General features: G+C 34.3%; 1 protein-coding gene across 2 annotated transcripts in view; it reads left to right on the top strand.

Moving 5' to 3' along the window:
- The window catches only part of LOC145303534 (actin-related protein 3), a 403,282-nt gene that overhangs the window by 276,737 nt on the left and 104,583 nt on the right, over nucleotides 1-21,962 (top strand). The window contains exon 1 of one of the 2 annotated variants that reach the window (XM_080144995.1): nucleotides 8,800-9,533. The exons of the other annotated variant lie outside the window; for it this stretch is intronic. Within the exon in view, the coding sequence (XP_080001121.1) occupies nucleotides 9,490-9,533 (44 nt within the window). The 5' untranslated portion in view covers nucleotides 8,800-9,489. Of the gene's footprint in view, nucleotides 1-8,799; nucleotides 9,534-21,962 lie in introns of those variants that run through there. 2 annotated transcript variants of the gene reach the window in all.

Here is a 21,962-nt window from a genome sequence, read left to right as displayed (position 1 = left end):
ATCTGTATAGGTATTTACATCAGTTAGCATCTGTTAGTTCATGTTGAGATTTTTTTAAATATAAAACAAAGGGGTGCAACTCTGCGCCGAACAATAAAAGGAAATGACTGAAGAGTTCTAATTCAACACATTCGCCATCATCCAGGGGTGTTAGCTTCTAAGAGACCAAGTTGCTACAGGTGCATCTGCTCAAACTGGAGATAGAGAAAGAAGGAAATGTTCAAAGTTGATAATTTTCTGCTAGGTACTGAGGTTTTTGTCAAAGAGTTGTTATCCCATAGACTTCGGAAAGGGTCCTCAAGTTCCCAAAGTGTAGGTTGAGATGATGTCATGGTGCAACATTCTATGGCTGAGTTCTCGAGGTCAGCAGAGCTAAAATTGTTTAGGTTCCCCGACAGAGAAGGAGAGCTAGATTGACTGTTCTGTGGGGCAAGTGGAGGGGCCAACTGGATAGGAGCATCCATAGAATCTTGTTCCAGATATAGCTGTGAATTGTGCTTTTTCACTTGGGGCTGCAATATGGTGAAAAGACAGTTGTTTCTCTTCCATTATTATCTCTGCATGTGAGCACATGAGTTTGGATTCACATCAAGAATCTCAGCTGTTTCCAGTAACAGCTCATATTTGCTACCACGTACATGCAGCTTCAGAAGTGTAGATTTAGTTAATCATGTCTGTCTGGATTCTCTAGAGGATGATTTTCTTTGAAAGTTAAACATGCTTTCATGAGGAATAAAGTTTGGAGTAAGTGGAAAGCAATGAGCATATACAGTTGAGTGCTACGTCTAGATTGCTTGACAGCAGTGCTAGGTTCACTGTTTGCCAGGTAATGCCATTGTATCTCTCTGCCTGTCCGGCTAGTGGCGATTTGTCGAGAATATAGGAATTCCTTCAGTTCATCTGACATGAACATGTTTCCCCGGTTGGAGTGCACGAAAGAAGAATTCCCAAAAATGGAAAATAGGTTTGCTAAATGTTTCTTTACTGTGGCTACTGAGACACCAGCAAAAGAGAAGCAAGAGTATTCGTCAGCCACGATTAGTATGTACCTATTATGAGTATTAGAAGGTAAAGGTCCTTTGAAGTTCATAATTAATCTCTCAAATGGTTGGCTTGCTTAAATGAGTGGTTGAGGAAACATTTTAATAAATCTCAGCTTTATCTCACAACATACCTTGCATGACTTAGTTATTGCATTTATGTCTTATACAGAATAGGGCATGTTCTTACTCCTAACAAAATGAAGCATTTCAGGTCACTCCAGTGTGACATAAATTCTTGTAAAAATAAAACAATTTGTCAATCGAGATGGCAGATGAGCAAATCCAAGATAAAGCATCTGTAGTAACATTTTTTTTTTCCAGGGTGATGCACTATGCCGTAGCTGAAAAAGGCATGTTCTGATTTCTATCCTGTAATCTTTTATTCTTTTTCTTTTTTTTTGCTTTTACCTTTATAGTTTAGCATGAAGGAAACAGATTTTTGATCTGTGATAAGTTTGAAATGCTTCCCGAGTAATAAATGTTGCCTTTTTCGAATCACTTCTACAATAGCATAGAGTTCCTTTTCCACTGCAGAATGTTTTTCTGTAAAAGTCAGTTTTTGAAAAGAAAACTACAGGCCGACAGTTTTGCATTAGAGAGCAGCGATAGCATGTTCCGACGCATCAGTTTCAATTTCAAAAGAACAATCAGTCTATACTTGCTAGAGAGGATTTAGCAATCTCCTTTTTTTAGGCACACATGGAACACTCGGGGATTTTTCGCGCTGTGTGTTTCATCGTGGCAGCACAATCATCGTGTCTCCTTTAAACTGTACGCAGTACTGATAGACCATATTGGCAGGTGCTGCAGCAGAAGACAAGTCATTCTTTGGCATAACATTGTACCAGTATACTGCCTCTGGTATAGTACACTGTTTTCTGGCTGCAATCCTTTTTACACTTCTATGACATCACTTGATAATGCCGTTACTGGAAGGGACAATGAAATCAAAATCTGATTCTCTATTCATCCAGGAAGGTTTTAAACAAGCTGCTTCAAAAGTCGGTGTCATTATCCATTAGAATTTCTGATGACGAACCTCATTCATAGAAAAGATTCTTTAGCTGGTCGATTATACATTTTGCATCTTGCCGAGCAAGGCGTCGCCACATGGCAAACTGAGCGGGGCCTCAGTCAATCAATGTCAAAAAAATGGGCCCCATCAAATGGAGCGATATCCATCGCTATTCTATGCCATGTTTAACATTTAAACGCGGAATTGGTAAATAAGTGCAAGGTGTTCATCTTCCAGAGGATTGCCAAGTTCCCTCCTTTAATGATGGCATTGAGTTCTGCTAGTTTAATATGTTGAGAATCCTTTTCTGGACATAACCAGCATACATCCTCTATCACAGTTCCATTACATATCAATGACACACCAGTAGTGAGAGAGTTTGCATCGACCCAGACATCAAGGCAGGCCTGGGATCTTGTTTCCTCTTGTCCAATGCAGAGTATTATCCTCTCCCCAGACCTGCAAACAAAGCACTCACACACCATCCTGGAGTCTCTCTGGTTCTTTGCTGAGAAGTCTGAAGTTATGTTTGCAGCACATGTAAAGGAGCATCTCTACAACATTCTTGTCCACATATACGTCATCAATATAAGTGGCTGTTGCCCGCTGTATGCACTTGTCCTTGTCAAGATAGTATCAACAATTGTTTGCATGATGGATGGTGCCACAGTGAGTCCAAACAATATGCGGTTCAGGCAATACCTTTGTCCTTTGATTAGTACAGTTTGATAGGGTCACGGTAATTTGTTGCTTGAAGGTATGCCTTGCGAAGGTCTAACACTGATACCTTCTTTTAACTTTACGATGCATATGTCTGCATGGGCTATAAATGGGTCCACATGCTCATTTAATTCCTGATAGTTGAGCACCAGCCTCATCTTTTGTTGGTTCTACTGAATGACTGCCATAAATGGGATCAGGCCCTTTGGGGGCTCCAATTCCTTCTCTGGGTACAGAACCAACCACCTATTATCAGTCCAGGTTTGTAGGTTGGTATTATAGTTTGTGTGGGCTTTTGCAGGGATGTTATATTCTGGTACTCTGTTGCATAATTTTTGTAGTGGCTGATAACTAGACCACTTCCATGACATCGTCCAAGTTCTGGTGTGTTGGTCGAACTTTGCACAAAAGTCAGGCTGTTCCAGCTCTATTGTCACACCCAGAGCAAAAGCTGTCCAAGCAAAATGTACCTTGCCTCCCTTATGAATATGCATTGATAATGTCCATCCCCAGAATGGGGTCAAATCCTAATGGTTTGCTGTTTACCACCAGTACGTCAGTTTTTCAGGGGATTCCTGTTGACTAATGTTAATGTTATACTGCCAACACCATGGCTTAACAGGTATTTCTATCAGAATCGCAGTATTTTTCCGTACTTTGGTTTGACATAATAACCCACTTACAATGGATGATGATGAGCAGCCAGAATCCACCAATGCTATCCAATCAAACCCATCAATCTTTACCTTTATCATGGGGAGCACCTCTTCTAGTTTATGTGGGGAAAGAGTAGTGCTAGCCTCTCACCCCTTGCCTTGTTTCCTGGACATGTTGATTCCACATGTCCTTGCTTTTTGTGTCGATAACAGTGCATGTCCGGAAGCATCTTGCCTGCTTTGCTCCTGGGCTGCCGGCAATCTCTGGCAAAGTGATTAGGACCTCCACACTTGTGGCACCGCACTGCGACTGCATTGCTGGTCAGAGGTTGAAGGTTGGTTCATGAGCGTACGAGGAAGATTCTGCATCTCCCGACTGCTGCAGCAACAGGTTTCTCCACTTCTACCTCCTCTGTCATGATAGCCCGGACCCTCACAAGAATCTGCTCCAGGGTCATCCTTCCATTCTGGAGGATCCCTGCAACTGTTGCCTAATGGAACTGGGGAGTCCTGATATGAAAATGCAACTGAGCTATCCATCAGAGGGGTTCTCTTCTATTAACTGTGCAAGATCCTGCAGGTCACCCAAGTATTTGTCAACAGTTTCCCCCCAGGACGCAAACGACAGGAGACAAAGATATGCCACATGCTCAATGTTGTCAACCCCACACATTTGACATGCCAGGTCTACCTGTTCCAACCTTTTGGACATTGTGTGATTGAATGAGACGCCATGAAATTCAGGAATCAGACGAATATCGAATGCTTTGCCTGTCGTTTGTAAGCCAAAATAGCTTGAAAACTGCTTGGTCCTTCTGCCTTAAACTTTGGAACTTTCTTTTTGAAAGGAACTTCTCTCTTCTATCATCGGTTTTCTGTTTTGAGCAAAAGCACGGCCCCCTATTCATCCGAGTTTCTCATGATTAATCTTGCCTTTTTTCCAATAAAACCAACCATGCCTACTGCTTCTTCTTCCTCTCCCAGCCTCGAATATCAACTGAAGACCTTCTGTCTTTCAGAGGTGAGTGTGTTAGAAGAATTATTCTTTTGTATCTTGCCAAGCAAGGCATCACCAGATGGCAAACAGGGGGGGGGGGCTTAATTTTTACAAAAAAGAAACACTCAAACTTTCACATTACATTAAAATATGTTTAAATATGAAATAAAAATGAATAAAATCATGTTAGTAATTAATTTATAATTCATAAAATCCATTTTCAATTTCAGCAAAATATTTTTAAAGTATTCATATTATTTGGATTCATCAGACTAATGTTCTCATCTTGAGTGTCATTTTCACCACGCTTTGGTCGATGTAACCTCCGACTTTCTTGAGGTGTATCTTGTCAAACTCCAGAATTTTCAATGGAACCCTTTATCTATGGGGGTAGCATGTTCTTGTTCCGTCACCCATAACTGCATAGAGGTCTTAAGAAATTGTATTTTTTCAGTCGTCCACACTGAGAATTGAACCTTCAAACTTCAGGAGAATATCACTTTTACAGTTGTTTTTTCCAAGTACTCTAACCACTTTGCCTATTATTATAAAAATCTGTCTTTCAATTAGTCTTAAAGCAGTGTATTTGTGTCTTGTCAGTGGAAGGAAAATAAACTGAACTGCCAAAAGTTTCAATAATATGACTAACCAAGAATTATTTTTATTATTAATCTTTGATCTTGTTGCCTTCTATCTCTACCTCATCCACTTTTTATATAAGAGCTGATGCCAAAGTTTAGTTTCATGTAAAGCTATGAAAATCTTTGAATTCTATAATTCATACCTGACTCGGCTCCTTTGAAAATGTTCTAAGGCTTTTTTCAAACATTTCTTTTTACCTCTTGTAAGGTTTTCGATACTGAAAGACAGGATAAAAGTTTGTTTTTTTTGTTTTGTTTTTTTGCTTTACACCAGTAAAATGAATTTACATTTTATTTTTTATGTTATAAAATATAATTTGTAATTTCACTTTTAAAAACAACAGTGAACATTAATTCATTTTATCATTTGTACCAGCAATGGAAAATTTATTCATAAGAAAAGCAAAAAAAAAAAAAAAAAAGAATTAGACTATTTTTTTTTTATTTGATTCCGTTACCCCAAGAAGTTAAATTTCAAGCAATTGTTCCAACACTAGTGAGTATACAGAAAAAGCAAAAAAAAAAAAAAAAAAAATTTGTCAAATTGATGATGGTTTATATATATATGATCCCCACTCTAAAATCTAAAATATTGGACCAAAAATACAAAATAATGGAATTCTTTTGTGACATTATCAATAATTGTACACAGAAAAAAAGAAATAGTTTTTAAAAATGTCAAAACAAGTGGTGGGTAAATACGGAAAAAATGCTAAAAAATAAATTTAAAAAAATGATGAAAACAGATAAACAGAAGCAAATATATGGAATTGGCCAGAGACCTGAAAGGACTATGGAAGATGAAGACAGTCAAGATAATACCAATAATAGTAGGAGCATTAGGAACAATGCAAAAAACTTTGTAAAATGAATGGGAGAAATTGGAAGCAGAGGAATATCTGAGAAGATAAAACGATAACAATGGCTGGATAATAAAATGACTGAATTATCAAGGAAAACTCCAAACTATGCTGATGACACTACCATCTATGGTAGCACATCTAAGTCAGTAAACGACTTAGTTCTCTCCGATTCTCTCTCCTCTGATCTTGAGCATGTGGTACAATGGGGAAAGGAGTGGCTGGTTACTTTTAATGCATCTAAAACCAAGCTTCTCTCTTTACATCATCAACGTTCTGATCCCCATCTGGCATCAGTTGAAATGAATGGCTCTCGTCTTGAGGAGACCTCAAGTTTTGACAAGCTTCTGGGCTTGACCTTTACTCCTGATCTTAAATGGAACAGGTACATCAAATCTGTTGCCAAGGCCGTTGGAAAAATGGTCGGATCCTTCTATCGATCCAATAGATATCTCAGTGCTGACGCAATTCTCTATCTATATAAGAGCCAGGTACGTCCAAGGATGGAATACTGTTGCCACATCTGAGCAGAAACTGCTAGAAAGGACTTGTCCTGCCTTGATAGAGTTCAAAATAGACTTCGTAGCCTCATAGGAGATATCCTTTTCTCTTCCCTGCAACCTCCATCTCACAGAAGAGATGTTGCGAGTTTGTCTCTGCTTTATCATTATTTTCATGGAAAGTGTTCGACTGAGCTTCAGTCTGTCGTCCCCCCTCGCCAAACTTTCACAAGAAACACTCGTCTAACTGAAAACGCTATCAATAATTCCCCCCACTCTTTATCTGTGCCTAAACGTAAACGTAGATTCCACGAACAAAGTTTCTTTCTTAGAACTGCACGCCTGTGGAATTGTCTTCCATTTTCCAGCTGACTACAATATGGTTGTCTTCAAGTCTAACGTAAACAAGTTTTTGATGAGCCGTTCCACTTGTTAACAAATTTACTGAATTTCCATTACTAACGATTACTATATGGTCCAATTTCCACTGTACACTCTTTAAACCTTATCCTCGAGTGGCCTTTTGGCCTCGATAAGTGGTGATGCCTATGTCAAAAAAAGAAACAAAACTAATACATGAGCTACAGACGATAAGCAGCTGCATATAAACTGCAATAGAAAACAATATGATAGAGGAACCTCACATAGAATCAAGAAAACTGAAACTGTATAATTGTAAGTTAATCCCTCTCATTCCCTAAAAATTGTAGTGTCGGAACCAACTGGCACCTCAAACAGTTATGAGTGGTCAAGGAAAATGGAAAGACCAAAGAGAGAAAAAACTAATCAAACCTCCACAAGATGAATGCTAAGAGGACTGGAATCTTGGAGAGGCTTACTGCCACTCAAATTCCAGTGAAGGCCAATGTAAATAAAATCCATGGTAAATGGCTGTTACAATAGCATGAATTCATCTGCAAAGGTTATCAAAAGAGGTGGAGAGTACTTGAAATCTGAGGAGACTTGTCGTCACCTAGACTCTGGGGAACACCACAGGTTGTTGGGAGAGAGAAATCTTTGATGACCTGTGTGAAAACTCCTAGTGAGTAAATAACAGTAATAATAACCAATAATTTTTGGAGCACTAGGAACAATCCCAAAAACTTGGGGGCAAAAAAAAAAAAAAAATCATAGAACTTGAAATCGGAAGATGCCTAAGAAGATACAACGGATAACAATAATGAAAACGGCTGAAATATTAAGGAAAAGCCTTGAATGCAGAGACTAATTCACATGTGCTACAAGCACCAACCGGCGAAATAAAAACTGCAAGAAAAATAAAATAATAAAACACCACTTAGAACTAAAAAAACTAAAACTGTATAATCGTAAGTTACTCATCCCCCCCCCTCATAGTGATGCCAACATTAACTGGCAACACAAATAGTCAAGAAGGGTGGTATGATCGAGGGGAGAAACCACTAACCAGACCTCCACTTGTTGAGTGCAAAAAAGTCTGGGACCTTAGAGGCACTTATTGCCACCCAAATTCCGGTGAAGATCAATGATTATTGCCAGTGAGAAATCAATGGTCAGCGGCTGTTGTGATAACGCAAATTCCTTTATAAAGGTTATTGAAAGAGGTGGAGAGTACTAGAAATCTGGGGAAAGTTGTTGTTACCCAGACTCCAAGGAACACCAGTCCACCGGTCATTGTTAGTGAGTAGATTTGTGTGAGAAATTCTAATGAGTAAAATAAATACTGTATGATGAACTCTCTCTACTTGTGCCCCCCTCGATTCTTGGCCGTTGGGTCAAGATCAAAGTGTAGTATGTGTTCTTCAGATGCTACACTTCAATTTCTTGTTCTCTGTTAGTGGAGGAGAAACCCTTCATGACTGAGGCAATTTTTATTTTTTGTTCCTTTTCTCCACATTAAAAAACGACCCAGGTGTCTAACTCTGTCCCGTGGGGAGGCATTGTAAATAGGAACAAAATCAGCCCCCCCCCTTCATTGTTGAGGTCTCTAAATGGCAGGAAACTTTCTACTTTAATAGTTTCTTCTCTCGAACAGCTAGACTTTGGAATTCCCTTCCTGCTACCTGATTCCCTGACTGTACTGATATGCCGAAATTTAAATGTAACGTAAACCAACATCTTGTTCATATTCTTCCCTAGGCAATAGGCATGGTCCCAAATAGTAGTCCCGTATGTTCAAGTGGCGAAATACCGTGTGAGCATGAGTATTGAATGAATTTAATAATTTATTTATTTAATTATTATTATTTTTAAAAAATCACAAAAAAAAAAACATAGAACTAAAATATATTTTCATTTTTGTTTGTTTCATATACTGTTATTTTTAGTTTTTATTTTAACCATTGAATAAATTTCCTTTAACTTTAGAAAGAAAAGTAATTCCCCTTCCTTGTTTTATATTTTGTTTATGTTGACTTGTTATTGTTATCTTCGGTTTCCCTCTCTCTCTGCAACCTTGACACAAGTAAAGACAGAAGTTTATGTCTTTGAAACAACACTATTTCATTATTTTACAACAGACACGAAACCTAGAAAAAAAGATAATGTTTTAATTGTAATTAACTTTAATATATACAATTACAGTATACACAACTGTTATGATAACCCCGCCCAAGTTGTGTCTTTAAGAGAGCAAAGTAATTAATTTCCAAATCAACCACTAGTTTATAGTTTAGTTAAGTAGCAAGTGAAATATCTTTTTATAAATTATCCATGCCTAAAATTATATTTAAAACATGTCAATTAATTTTTTAAAAACTATTTAGAAATTTAAAAAGGCTGTTTTCTTGAGATTTTAATAAAATCCAACCCATTTATTTATACGCCACGGCGGCTCTCGTGAAGAAGAAACCAACTCTGTCGTACGTGGCAGCCATTTTACAGTGCTACTGGCCACGGATCCGAATCACATTGGTCCTACACTTCTTGGATCGTTGAATTTCTAAATTTTTTTCTTTTCTTTTTCTCATTCCGAATCATCTGGTAAAGAGTGATAATTTGGAATCGAAACAATCTACGTGATAGATACTTATATAATAGAGGTGGTGAACTTTTTAACGAAGTCAATAATCATCTGCAATGGCTGGCCGTCTGCCTGCCGTTGTCATAGATAATGGCACCGGGTAAGTCTCGCTTCCTTATTTTTTATTTTTTGCTCTCTCTTATAATTACTATAATTAAATACTTTTTTTTTTTCTCTTAATAAACACAAACGATTTGTAAACCCATGCTGAATTTTGTGTTCGTCTCTATTGATATTGTGTAAATATTCTGCATTTTAATAAAACGTGCCAAACTTTTAAACACGGATGTGAGGCAAGAGGCACAATGTGAGTGTCAGTTCAGATTAGATGTGTTTGTTTGTTTTTTTTTTCTTTATAAAATCGACACAGAAAATTAAACATTTTTTTGTGTTTATGCACTTATGTTATCGTGCGATATATTGTTAATGATCTCCAAGTTAAATTCAAGTTTCGCAATATCTATTAAATTGTTGGGTTTAAGTACAGAATAGTTATAAAACACCCTCCCTTCTTCATGTTAAGAAGGGCTTTCAAAATAACGTTATTTCAGCACGGTAACATAAAATCACAGTGTAGTATCTGTTCTGATGCTGCACTTCACCTTATCTGTCCTCGGTCAGTGGAGGAGAAATTCTTCATGACTGAGACAATGTTTTTGTTCCTATCTACAGTGCCCCTTTGGGGGGGGGGACTGGATTTTCCACACATAAAAAAACCGACCTTGTATCTAACTTTGGCCTCGTGTGAAGGCAAGTAAATAGGAATATAAGTGCATAACAAGTACCCCCACTTTTTTTGTATTATTGCATTTATGGCGATTATGCATAATAGCTACCCTGGCAAATCCGTATGATGGTTTGAACGCCATCATTTGTTTGCATCTTGGGGGGGGGGTCACTTATATATATATATATATATATATATATATATATATATATATATATAACTCGCTGTTTTAATTTCATTCAATAAATGTTCTACTGCAACCCGCTTTTTTGCATTTATTTAAAGTAATCTGGGAATTTTCCGTAATTTGTTTTTACTCTAAAGTTTAACCAACTTCTTAACGATTTTTGGGTCATTTACATAAATTTTTAGATAAATTCAGTGATTATCTTCGCTTGTCGCAAATTGTACTGTTTTTCTAGGAGACTATTATGCATAAGTGCGAATTATTTTAAGAACTATATACGCACACATCACAAGTGATCTTACTAGATTTGTTGGGCGTTTTGGCATCTTTCAACATGTGTACACCGCACGTACACCCTACTTGCACAAATCGCTCTTTAATTGTAATAATTGTAAAACGAAAGTATTTTGTTGATCTCTATTTACTTGCCTCCACACGCGGGCGAAGTAAGATAGAAAATTTGTTTTTAATGTGGCGAAAATCCAACTTTCCAAAAGGGTCACTCTGGATTATGATAACAAAAAAAATTATCTCGCTCTTGAAGGATTTCTCCTTCACTGATCGATGACAAAAAAGAAAATGAAGTGCACTGCACTAGTGCACTGCACTGCAGCCACTGCACCGCACCAACAGATACTATACTCTGCTATTGGTAGTTTATAGAAAAGGGGCACCTGCATGAGGCTGCATCTGTTACCGCGCTGAAATGTTATTTCGAAAGCCATTCTTAACATAGGGTGTGTGTTTTGTAACTATTTTGTAATTTCACCTAAAAATTTAATGAACAAGAATATCGTAAAATGAGTCTAACTTGAAAATACTATTGAAAAAAAAAAAAAAAAAAAAATGCCCCTCCAAAAAATTTTTCCCATGAATAAATGTAAAATTTCTATCCGAACTCGTAATTTAATCATTTTTTTTATCCTTTGATGTGTGATAAATTGTTTCTGTTTTAACAATATAATTTTCCTGCCGACCACGAAATTTACTTTCCAATTATTTATTTTATTTTTTTTAAATAAAACTTTATTATAGCTTGTAGATTACATAAGTAACTTATTGCAGTTTATATGAAAGCAATATACTACATGAACTCTGGAAAAAAAAAAGTTTAGTTCAGTTCAAATATGTGATAAAAATCGAATTTGGAATAAAATTGTTATGTTTAAGGAGCAATGGTTGAAAACTGTTTTGTAAAAAACCATGTTTCCTGAATGTGTTTTGTTTGTTTTTTATGTCTTTACGGTAGATATTTTGTCACAGTCACGTGTCTTAAATACGAACTGCAAAGTAAATTAGAAAAAGGAGGACAAACTGAATAGATAATTTCTGATGATTTAGATTATTAAACATGTTTTTTAATTAAGTTTTTATGTGTGTGTGTGTGTGTTCCCATGGCTTTTTTTAAATAAATATTTCATTTAAACGTGGATACAAATATTTAAAAAGAAAAAAAAAAAAATGCCTTTTTAAGTATAGGCATTAAATAAAGGATTAATATTTACGAAAGCCGGAAATGGTTTTAAAGTAGGTGTGTCTCGTTTCACAAATAGACAGTTCTGACATTCAGGACTTTGTGACTAACTCTTGATACAAACTAATTATATGCAGCTTTTTTTTAATATATTGTAGTACATTGCAATTATTATAACAAATTAGATATACAGTTTCAACATTTCAATCCTTAAATCTTACTATATATTATTTATACATGAAACATTTTTATCGATCCCTTTTTTTTTTTTTTTTTGTTACTCGGAGTGGAAACGCCCTCTCGATCCACTTTTTGAATTGTTTATTTGCTGAAGCTGAGCTGAAATAATTGAACGATTCACATTAGTATGGACGTGAAAATAAATTTAAAATATCCTTTTCATTTTATTATTATTTGGACTTAACGGACTACTGTTCTCACTTTGTTACATTGTTTTGGCCGATGTAACCTTCGATCTCTACGTGCGTCTTACCGAATTTGGAGAAATGAACGGACGGGAATCTCTAACTAAAATCCGGTAAATTTTTACGACGTGCCCCAGCGTATTATAGACACCCTTCCCAACCTCCCCATGTTAAGAATGGCTTTCGAAATACCCCCCGCCCCTACCTCGAAAGCCGTTCTTAACATGGAAAGGTTGGAAGGGTGTTTATTCCGAAAGCCGTTCTTAACATGGGGTGGTTGAGGGTGTTTAACTATACTGGGGCAGGTCGTAAAAAATACCTAAAATCCTTCGTCTATGACCGGGTAGAAGTGTTAATTTATGTTAATAATTATCACCCGGAGCAAGAATTGAACCTTCTGAATTTCGAATTGATTAACAAACATCATTAACCGTTATGCCATGGGTCCACGTGGAAAATTCTCGTACGAATTTGGAGAACCTTAAACATAATTGTCTGGATGTGAATTAAATTGTTCGGTTTGAAATTTCCTACAGGTTTAAGAGTTCGGAAAGGTGCACATCACTGCACCTGGAGCTTGCAATCGGTCGAAACTTTGATTATAACGATCAAGATGAGATTAGTAGTCGGACTAATCTAAAGTAATACAAATTATCAATCCTCATTATATTTTGAATGTTAATGTAATAATCGGTGCTAATGCACTTACTGGTCCGCGCTATTTTTTAAATCGTATTTCCAAGTTTAATTTAAAGTTTTATGTTTTTTGTGATTCAATTGTAAGGTTAAAGTATAGAATAGGTGCAAAACACCTTCCTTCCCCATGTTAAGAATAGCTTTTTAAATAATAACGTTATTATTTCAGCACGGATCAATAAGTGCACATGAGTACATAATAAATAACTGACGTCCGTTTAATTTTTTTTTTGTACTCATGCACTCATGCACTCATGCAGTGCAGTTGATCCGTGCTGAAATAATAACGTTATTTAAAAAGCCATTCTTAACATGGGGAGGGTGTTTTGTACCTATTCTATACTTTAACCTTACAATTGAATAAAAAAAAAACATATCATAAAACTTTAATTAAACTTGTAAATACGATTTAAAAAATAGCGCGGATCAGTAAGTGCAAGCACCGATTTTTTTTTTATTTTTAACCGACCTTTTTTAAATTCGATTTTATCTTTGATTGATTATCCCATACTTTAATTTCTTTTTTTACAGAATTTGAACCTGTTTTTTTCTCTAACTTCTAGGTCTAGTTTCGTTCACATTCTGTAGAAGCAGTGAAGCAGAAGCACTTCTATTTTATTCTGATTGGACGTTTACCAATAAATTATTGGAGTCATCTAGTTTACGGCTATTAAATCCGGAATAAACGTTACTATTGGCAACAATATAAGCTTCATATAATTTATTTTAGTTTACCTACTCTGTTGTGACCTATTTGCGTCTTTAAAAAAGTTCATATAAAATATAATCTGGTAAATGTTATTGCCAACATAAACCCTGCGTCCCTGCACAACATCTCCTCCTTCTGGAAGAAGAAAAAAACAGTTGACGCATGTTGCAACCAATATTTACGGTAGCTAAATGGTTTTAACGCAAATATGTCACACATCATATGAGTAGGTTAAGTAAACTAAATTGGGGCTAGTTCTCATTTTTATTTTCTTTAAAGTAATTTATGGCGCTAATTTTGCTTAGCAAATCCGGATCTTGTTATTGATATTTAATTGACGTTAAGTTGTTGTGGAGAGAGAGGTACGAAAAAGCGATTAAAAAAAAACTTAACAAATATTAACGAAGGTAAGTAATTCTTCTACCTAGTTGGATAAGTTTTTAGTTTTTCCTTACTTTAAAATGTTTATTGAGTTTGAAAAACAAAAAAAAAAGTGACCGCGATTTGACTCTTACATTTTTGAAAATCTTGATGAAAATGACTGAAAAATATAAAACAAAATATTGTTTGACCCCCCCCCCTCATCCCAAATGTCACGGTAACATTACATTTATTGGGCGGGTTTCTAACAGTAGTTTTATTTTTAAGTCATTATAGAGACTTCAAAGTGAGGCAACTCTCAGCCATTTTTTTTTTTTTTTTTTTTCTAACGCTAGACAATACTTGTCTTCGAATCCAATAAAGGTTAAAAACTTATCCAGCTAGGTAGAAGTCATTTGTCTTTTTGGTAACATTTTTTTATCGCTTTTTCGTATCTCTGTCTATTGTAAAACAAGCCCTACATAAAAATTAAAAAAAAATTAAAAAATTGATTTACTTTGTAACTAATGCCCAACGTCTCTATTAACCGCCTTTCCGCGAGGGCTGATCGGTTTAGTATTGGTAAATACCAGCTCGTTCAAAAAGAGCACTCTGCATGAGACATTCTCTCTCATATATATATATATATATATATATATATATATATATATATACACACACCAAGTTGCACCATTCGAGGAATCTTCTTTTCTCTCCCAATTATTCTTTAAAAAAAAAATTTTAAATTAAAAAAAAAAAAAAAAAAGGTATAAGGACCTCAAAAGTGGGGTAGTTGGTCGTTCTCTATGTAACTAAGTACATTTTGACCCATTCGCACCAGCATCGTTCCTTTTGTTTGTTTTCTGTTTTGTTGTTTTTTTTTTCATCTATACCAGTACCTGTACCAACCAAATTTACTTTATATTTATAGACTACCCTATTTCCAATACATTCAACGTTAAAATAAATTTTATTTACAAAATATATTCATATATAATTGTAAAATGATGAAAGTGAGGACCCTTCCCTACTCACATACAAAAAATAAATAAAATGTAATGGTGACCCGGCGGCAGTGACCCGCTAACCCTTTCTATAAGTAGGTGGCTCTGGCTGGCTGGCTCCACTCCTAACCAAATTGTAAATACTCGAAAGGTGAATGTTGTATTTACCTTTCTGCAACCGCGGCAAGATGTGACACAAAAGTCGGAATGTGGGATTCAAAAGCCAGTGTAGAATAGGAAGTATATTCTGACTCGCAAAATAATGCCTGGGCAATTTTGTCGGTATATTTTGGTAAGGGCACTCGCCACTCCACACTCCGTATGATTGACAATAAACTACCATCCCTCTTTCAGAAGGGGTTAATGCCTGGAAAGATGGCCCTGATAGAACGTACTCTCGCCTATAAAACTAGGAAATCGTCGATCTAGGCTCAAATCTACTTCGAAATTTACGTTGACTTACTATCGTTCTGCTAGGAAGTTCGGCACTGCCGTACTTCCTAGCAGAACGATAGTAAGTCAACGTAAATCGGAAGTACCTGCCGTACTACGGCAGGTACTTCCGATTTCATTCTAGTTGTGTCAGGTTATATGGGCATAGTAGTTCGTACTACTGCTATTACTCGATTAATAGTATGTATGTGTGTGTGTGTGTGTGTGTGTGTGTGTAGGGAGGGGGCCGCTCAGAATTATCCACTCTTGCACAAAAAAAAAAAATAAAATAAAAAAAAAATGAGCTGACGTGGGAAGGGTTTGACTAACCCGAAACTTAAATTTACCCTTACTGTCATGATTTTTCAGCCAACTACTTTCAAGTATGTGATTTGTATTTTGATCACGTTGAGGCGAAAGTCACTCGACTAGATCATTTCGCTCAATTCACAAATTAACACACTCTTTTTGGGGCTTGATTTTTTAGACGATTGTGTTTTTACGATTTTGACACTCAGGCTTAGGATTGGTTAGTGTTAAAAAAATAAAAAAAAAAATAAAAAAAAATAGGTAAATAATCTTTAAAAATTAAGAATAGGCCAGAAATGGGTCATTTTACATTAAATTTATATATGAAACATGCCTTTTCTCTAAATTCTAAAATAATTGCTTTTCTTCTGTAAATAAAAATATATCATTGGGGGTGTTAATCTACAAATTTAATATTTTATTTGATAAATATTATTTTAGACAATTTAAAAAAAAATGATAATAAAATAATGTTCTGAAATGTACAGTTTGTGACATCGATATTATTGTGTTTGAAAATATTTGAGTTAAAATAAGCGTATAATAGTTTGTGATTTTCATATTCGAGCCTTTGCTCCGTGATAGTTTCACGAAAATTAACGATATCGGTAACGGTCGACTTCCCATCCCTGCTAAAAAAAGTTATATTAAATGCAATTAATTTGAACTAAGAATCCAGTATTGCCGAAAAAGAATTGGTCAATGTGCACTGATTGTCCAACCTGCAAGAGGTGTTTATTCCGAAAGCCGTTCTTAACATGGGGAGGTTGAAAAAAAAGGTAAATTTATACAAACACCGTGACAGCGAATTAACCCTAACCCTAACCCTAAACCCTAACCCTAAACCCTAACCCTAACGCTGTCACGGTGTTTGTATAATAATACCAAAAAAAAATGCCTTTCGGAATAAACTCTAAACCTCCCCATGTTAAGAACGGCTTTCGGAATAAACACCTCTTGCATGTTGGATAACTAGTGCATGCATGGGCCATGCATTGCATGGCCAAAGAATATTTTGATCGGCAGAGCCAAACAAGTTCCTGTAAAGTTCGGTTAAATATTCGGTGCTTATGCACTTATGCCACCGTGCTATTTTTTAGTAGTATTTTCGAGTTAAGCTCAAGTTTTACGATATTGTTAGGTGAAAGTACAAAATAATAAAACACCCTCATGTTAAAAACGGCTTTCAAAATAATAGCTATTATTTCAGCACCGTAAGTGCCAAATATTCTTATTATATTTCAAAGCAATATTTTTAATCAAGAAATTGTGAGAAAATAAACATTAATTTGAAAACAAAAACAATTTGCCAAAGTATCTAATTAAACATATTTTGAAAAATAAATAAACGGATACTTTTAAAATGAAACAATAACTAGTGGAACTTTGTTCAGTAGCAACGCGAAATCGACCATCACCGTCTATTCCTGTTAGTCACTAAACAAATGCTCAAATGAATGACTATAGGTGATTGCTAGGTACGGGCAATTAATGACTGCTTCGATAGAGGGGTATGGTTTTTAACGTCGGTTAATCATAATTTTTTAAATTTTCGAGTACTTTTTTTTTTTTATTGTATTTAAAAGATTATAGTTTAAAGTTAATTTCTCAAAGAAAAAAAGTGTGTGAAAAAAAAAATGCATGCAATAATTTTATCTCAAATTTGAAAACCCCTAGATTTCACGTAAAAATTCATTATGACAAAAATCGCTTTTATTAATTAATTAAATGTACTTTTGCAAAAAAAAAAAAAAAAAAAAAAAAAAGTAATAATTATCCAAAAATGTATCAGGGATCTGATAAAAACGAAACTTGTCCATTGTATAAAAAAAAACTCTCGCGGCAAAATTCAAATATGTATGGAAGAACAAATTAGACATAATTTGTCTCTATATTTAATATTATTCCAAGCAACTTCTTTTAGTCGAAGACCTTCCTTCCTTCATTTAAAAATGTATAAAACTTAATTAAATTCATTAATTATACTACTGACAATTTATTCTTTAAAAAAAAAAGTTAGCGCCATTATTTATTAATACAGAATTACAATTGGTTAAGAAAGCAATTTATAATCATTGAAAAAAGGACACTAAAAAATACAGACTTAACGTTAAAATTTATCATGTTTACGTGAAATTTAAAGTTAATGAACACAAACATGCGGGTAGTTGAAAAGAGGAGGACGGTGGGCAAAACCGTGGCTACCGTATGACGATGGTTACGCCAAAACAGACTTTTTTTTTTTCAACTGCGCATCCGTACCTACCGACCTGGAACGTTCGTATTTTTGCCATTTTTTAATTAAATTATTTTTCTATGTTCCTGATTTTCAATTTAATTTTTTTTTACTTTATTTTCCAAGATTATATCAACATTATTTTAAGTTGATAATTATACGTTCTTGCGTGCAATGGAAATATTAGAATCTTACATGTAAAAATTACGTTAAAAATGTAAGCGTAAAAAAAAGAATTTTTGCAATTACAATTTTTTTTTGTGAGAATATTAAATAAACAATGCTTAATTCAATGATAATATTAGTAGTTCGAAAAATTAATTTTTCTTTGAGTTATTATCGAATCCATTAATATGAGCTTTGGGGACTTTTTTAGTAATGTTTCTGTAAAAATTATTTTATTTTTATTTTATTGTTACAAATTACGATGCTTTATTTACATAAAAAAAGCAAAAATAAATTCTTGCGTTTTTTATTTACTACTGAAAACCATAATTTTAGTAAAGGTATTTTTTGTTTAAACAAAATACATTTTCACTAAGATTTAAATAAAAATAATTAGTTCATTATATTCCACGATCATTATTTGATAAATACTGAAAATTTCATTAAAATTGGTTAATTTTCTGATTTTTGGTGAATTTTTAAGTAAAGGGAGGGGTCAAAATGTTTATACATTTTGAGCATCGTCATTCATTTTGCCCGTACCTATTGCCACTTTATTCAATTTCAACTTAATTGTTAATTCAACTTGGATTTTATTTATAACTTTTAATTTATTTTGTACTTTCATCTAACAATTTAATAAGCAAAAGATACCGTAGAAATTAAATATGACTTGAACATCCTATCTAAAAATAATGGCACACTTCCATATACTAAAAGATGGGTTCTCATGTATAGGAGACGTCTCCTTGAACTATTTTCGCTTTTTCTTGTTCACATGCCCTTATTCCGAATTCGTAGCAAAGGAACTATATCAATGGACCTTTTTTTTTTTCTACCAAAACGATCATTAACAATTTTCTAATGTTTTAACGTATTTCAAACTGTTAAAAAAAATTATTGCAAATGTTAAATTAAAACATAAATAGTTTTTCTTATTTCGAATTATTTCAAGTAAAACATAAATCGTTTTTCTTATTTCGAATTATTTCAAGTAAAATTCCATTATTTTACTTGATTACTAAATTTAAAAAGTTATTCTAGTAAATTACTTAACAAATTTAGTTTTTTGCAATATCTTTGTTTATTAAATTAACTTGAAAATATAATGGGGAAAAATTTTTTTAATTTGTTAATCAACTAATATAAAGGTGCTTATGCACGCGTGTTACCATGCTATTTTTAAATAGTACTAGTGGGGGTAGAGGCTCGGCTTTGCCCGGTCGTAAAATATGCTTAAATATGGTACTTTAATTTGTCTAGATTTCATACACATTATTGTAGTCATGATTTCAAAAGTAAAAAAAATATATTTGGACGCCATCAGCTAGAATCGTAACTGAAAGCAAAACTGTAGCATTCAAAGTTTGTGACGTTACTGTACCAACGTGACATATAAACTGATTAAAAATAAACTGAGATGAATGTATAAAATTTATAACTTTTTTTTTTCTTCTTCAATTTTTACCTTTTTTTTTTTATTTAATTTCTTTTTTCTTTACTTTTTTTTTTTTTTTAACCCTTAAAAACTATTTTAACCGGCTAAAGATCCATAAAAGAACAATCCAGAAAAAATCCAATTATTTGAGGCCCCTAGCGCCATTCTGCGACTTTTTTAGTCTTGGAGGAAATAGTTTAAAATATGGAGACACATAGTGAGTTTTATAAATTAGATTTTCAAGTTTCACTATATATTTTTTTAAATTGTTAGGTGGGAGTACGAAATAATTAGAATACACCCTCCCCTCTCCATGTTAAGAATAGCTTTCAAAATAATGTTATTGTTTTAGCACGTTGACATAAATGCATAAGTACCGATATAAATTATTGCACAGTAAAAAATATGTTAAATTAAATTTTATTTTGAATTATTATTTAATCAAGTCAATATGCCATTTTTTTACTTAAATAATTCGAATTAAAAATTATTTTTTTTGTTTGTTTTGATTTAATTTTTATTGTGCAATAATTTATATTGGTTTGAAAAAATAAAAACATTATTAATGACCGTTTGGTAGAAAAACAAAGGCCACTGCTACGAATTCGGAATAGGGGTTTGTGAGCGAAAATAATTCAGGGAGATATTTCCTACAGGAGACCCAAAAGATCATGAGAAGGAGCGTGGGATTTGAAAAGCTAATGCCCTAGAGCAATATCACCCTGAGTGAACAAAAGTTGTAAGATCAGTCATATATTGAGATGTAAACAGTTCAGTAAATCACATATTGTATTAGAAAAGCACCCAATTTACTTGCCTCTCCACTAAAGCAGAGTTAAACACAAGGTCGATTTTTTTAATGTGGGGAAAATCCAGCTCCCAAAAAGGGGCACTCTGGATACAAACAAAAATAATTGTCGTGAAGGATCTCTCCTTCACTGGCCAAAGACAGAAAAGGTGAAGTGTAGCATCAGAACAAATACTACACTTTGATCTTGGCTCGAAAAGCTAATGTGATCTCAAGAGTATTGGCTGGGTTTAAATAGCTTCCAAAACTTTCTAAATCTTTTAATAAGAACTTCCTAAGAATTTAAACTTTGTCAGGGAGGAGGATTAAATGCTTCCAAGTTTCTTTCAAATTTGGAAGGATCACTAAGTAATCTCTTTTCAGTTATTAAAAACATAATAAAATGGCTTACTTGTTTATGAAAAAACTGAAATGCATGCTGATGGATTTAATTTTGTGATTAAATTATTCTTTTTATAAAATGGAGGGATCCCTTTTCATTACTTTTCATTATTTGATTAATAGTAAAAACAAATAATCCAATTCCATAAGTCGTAAGAAAAAAAAAGAAGCAATCTTGACAATCGTAGATTGAATTTTGAAACTTTGATAACATGGACGTCAAAAGATGACGTCATTCAAAAATGCAAAATGCGACATTAGGACACATGAAACAAAATGTTTTAATAGTTGGTGCATTTTATAAACATTGTTACATTAAAAAATCTTTTTTTTTAATGTTTTTTTGGTCCCCCCGATTTATCGGAGAGCGACTTATGTTTTCATGGCATCTCTGCTTTCATGCGTCCGGTAGTCCAGATGATTTCCATTGGTTTTTCCTGAAATTTTGCCACAAATTATATTTCATTAAATAGATGTTTCCACCTCAGCATTCGCCATTAAAATGATGGCTTTTATAGGTTTTCAGGTTGGCTAAAAACGAATATCACATTTAAATTTTGTGCAGACAAGTAGTTTTTTGGATATCAAGACCTTTAATATCCAATGTAATTCAAAGGTCTTTGCAAAACTACGACAAATTATTTTTGATATTTAGGTTGTCTATTTGTTTACTTTTAAATTCCAGGCGCTTCAAAAGTGCTGCATTTACTTTCCCCATCACAGCAATATGACCTGGTCAGATGATGAAGATTGAAAAGCCAACTCCTATAAAATATGACTAAGCAGCCCTATCGAAATTCCCGATAGACGCCTCAGGCGATCAGCAATAAGCTAACCCCTTCTCAGTTCAAAGGTAAAACCTGGGAGGACGGATCTCCTAGTACTCCACAAAAGCTCAACAGAAGAAAGGTCAGCTCTATTCAAAATGGCCCAGATTCTGTACGGCTGATTGTCGAGAACGTATCCTCAACTGGTCATACAACTTTTATAGGTTTATAAATTTTTGATTTAACCCTTCCTTAGGTAAATGTGTCAGCCTGCTCTACTGAGATTCAAAATTTCTGCTCATATAAATGTTTTTCCTTGATAAACATCTGTAAGTTTCAAGTCCAGAGTTAAGAACAGAAATAGTTTATCTGGTCTGGCCAGTCTCTAATTTATTTACTGCTAGTAGTGAG

Source organism: Euprymna scolopes, chromosome 19 (genome assembly GCF_053919585.1).
Source record: "Euprymna scolopes isolate OS-2025 chromosome 19, ASM5391958v1, whole genome shotgun sequence".
Lineage (NCBI taxonomy): Eukaryota > Metazoa > Mollusca > Cephalopoda > Sepiida > Sepiolidae > Euprymna > Euprymna scolopes.
The sequence above is the reverse complement of the archived record's forward strand: the minus strand, read 5'-3'. Positions and strand labels throughout refer to the sequence as shown.